Raw genomic sequence first — 3,196 nt, forward strand, 5'->3', positions numbered from 1 at the left:
AACATATAGGTCAATGGAATAGAATAGAGAGCCCAGAAATCGACCCAAACCAATATGCTCAATTAATATTTGACAAAGGAGGCAAGAACATACAATGGAGTCAAGATAGTCTCTTCAATAAATGGTGTTGGGAAAATTGGACAGATATATGCAAGAAATTAAACTAGACCACCAACTTACACCATCAACACAAAAATAAACTCAAAATGGATAAAGGACTTAAATGTACAAGAAACCATAAAAATTCTAGAAAAATCGAAAGGCAGCAAAATATCAGACATATGCCGAAGCAATTTCTTCACTGATACAGATCCTAGGACACTTGAAACCTAAAGAGAAAATAAACAAATGGGACTACATTAAAATAAAAAGTTTCTGCAAAGCAAAAGAAACCATCGACAAAACAACAAGAATGCCCACTTCATGGGAGAACGTATTTGCCAATGTTATATCCGATAAGGGCCTAATCTCCAAAATTTATAGGAAACTCATACATCTTAACAAAAGGAAGTTAAACAATACAATCAAAAAATGGGTAAAAGGACATAAATAGACACTTTTCCAAAGTGGACATACAGAAAGCCAAAAGACACATGAAAACATGCTCAAAGTCACTAATCATCCAAGAGATGCAAATCAAAACAATAATGTACCATCTCACACCTGTCAGAATGGCTATCATCAACAAATCAACAAATGACAAGTGCTGGTGAGGATGTGGAGAAAAAGGAACCCTTGTATATTGCTGGTGGGAATGCAGACTGGTACGAAGTTTCTTCAAAAAATTAAAAATGGAACTCACATTTGACCCAGTAATCCCACTTCTAGGAATATATCCCAAGAAAACAGAAATACCAACCAGAAGGGATATATGTACCCCTATGTTCATAGCAGCACAATTTATAATAGCTAAAATTTAGAAACAGCCTAAGTGCCCATCTGCAGATGAGGGGATTAAAAAACCGTAGTACATCTACACAATGGAATACTAAGCTGCTGTAAAAAAGAAAGAACCCTTATCATTTGCAACAGCATGGATGGACATGGAGAGCATTAGAACATGATGCTAAGCAAAATAAGGCATGATCTCACTCATTTGTGCAATTTAATGAATAACATAAACTGATAAACAAAAACAGAGCCAGAGACATAGAAGCATCAAACAGACCATCAAACTTCAGAGGAAAGGTGGGGGGAGGGGAAGGAGGGGGGTAAGAGATCAACGAAAGGACTTGTATTCATGCATATAAGCATAACCAATGGACAAAGACACTAGGGGGGTGAGGGTAAGTGCTTGAACAACATAAACTGATGAACAAAAATAGAACCAGAGTCATAGAAGGATCAAATAGACTGTCCAACCTATGAGGGAAGGTGGGCGGTGAGGGGGTAAGAGATCAACCAAAGGACTTGTATGCATGCATATGAGCATAACCAATGGACACAGATGGGGTGGTGAGGGGATGTGCTGTGGGTTAGGGGTGGCCAGGGAGAGGTCAATGGGGGGGGAAGGAGACATATGTAATACTATATGTAATACTTCAAACAATAAAGAGATAAAAATAAATAAATAAATAAAACATGTGGTGCTGATGAGTATATCCAAATGAGGCAAGGCTTTAGTGACCGACAAGGACTTCAGAACAAATATAAAGATCTTCCTGCACACTAACACTGGAATTTTGTTAACCAGTAAAAAATAGATTGATATTTCTTATCTTGAGAATCATAGATACAAATCACTCTAAAATCCTCAATCCTGGAAGTTATTCTTTCCTTTACAATCAAATGCTTCTGTGTCTACCTCCTCTCCCTTTGTCTGTGAATTCTTCCAGGGCAGGTACTGTGCCCCATTCATCTTTTCCTACCAACCCCTGGCTCCGTGCCACACAAAGTAAGTACTCAGCAGACTGCTGTAAGGATAAAACTTGGGGAATTCCTTATTAAACTCAAAATGGCAATTTGACTAAATGAGAATTAATGGAATTGATTACTTTCAATGTACCTTATTGCACTTAGTTTCTGGGTTTTTTAAAATCTTTGGTCCCTTTATTTCACTGTTCTTTTTGTGATTTTATTTTTATTAAGGTATAACTGACAAATAAAATTATAAGGTATTTAAAGTGTGCAATGTGATGATCTGATACATGTACACGTTGTAAAAGGATTCCTCCCATTGAGTTAACATACCCATCACCTCTCATATCTACATTTTTAAAAATTTATTTTATTTTTCCCATTACCATTTATGTCTTCTCTGCCCCATTCCACCTCCACCTCCTCCCCTTCCACGATCACCAGTGTTGCCCAGAAAGACCTGCTGTTCTATTGCAATGCCATCAACATCACTTTTTAACAAACTGAGCTAGTCCAATGAACTGATACAGAAATGTGAAGAGCAACAATACCTGACAGTCTATATATAGTATCTGGGAAATGTACATGCCTGTCATAAGGAAGCTCAACAAAGTTCAGATGGCTCTGTGCAAAGCCAACACTACCGCTAGAAAACCAACTAAATCACAGGCCCTTTTGATGGTGGACCAGCAGCTTCAGTTTGTAAACCTAGTCAGGTACCTGCTTTCAACGTGTTGAGGGTTGACATAGGCGCATGAAGAACAGAATGTAACATTTTGTGGTGTAAAATTTTCGACACTGTGATTAGAGAATGCACTAGTGGTAAACCTCGGGAGAATCCCAGGGCAAGCAAACTGTCGGCTACTCCCACATAAATGTAAAAAACATAAAATGCGCTGGTACTGGTGAAGATCACTGGATGGCTGTTATTTGTACTTGCAGTACTATTCCCTTTGTCTGGAGGAGGTGTTCTGTAAAGAAAAGGGAAATCGTTACTCAGCAACAAAACCTTCCCATTGAATTTTCAATACCATATGCAAAGGAAACAGAAGTTGAGTCGAAAGAAACACAAATATTTCATTAGCAGAGTTTATGACTTTAATCTCAAGAATTTACTATTGCAAGAAAGTAGATTAAACTTTTTCACCATTGAAATAGATAAAATGGATTCTTATTAAGTATTCAGAGAAAATTATAATATATAATGTTTTAAATATTTTCCTTGTGTTTCATGGAAACTGAACACAACTGAATTCTTCAGAAATTGGTGAAAAGCTGCAGGATCTGCACATGCTCACAATTTTAAAAAAATAATTCCATTTTTCACTTCTGTGATATT

At 37.0% G+C, this 3,196-nt stretch overlaps 1 protein-coding gene across 1 annotated transcript in view; it reads right to left on the reverse strand.

Annotated features, from left to right (window-relative positions):
• Positions 1 to 3,196, reverse strand: part of CFTR (cystic fibrosis transmembrane conductance regulator) — a 172,911-nt gene that overhangs the window by 73,199 nt on the left and 96,516 nt on the right. The window contains 1 exon segment of the mRNA XM_015563769.1: positions 2,578 to 2,828. Coding sequence (XP_015419255.1) covers positions 2,578 to 2,828 — 251 coding nt within the window.

The sequence above is a fragment of the Myotis davidii genome, unplaced genomic scaffold (assembly GCF_000327345.1).
Source record: "Myotis davidii unplaced genomic scaffold, ASM32734v1 scaffold359, whole genome shotgun sequence".
NCBI classification, from domain to species: domain Eukaryota; kingdom Metazoa; phylum Chordata; class Mammalia; order Chiroptera; family Vespertilionidae; genus Myotis; species Myotis davidii.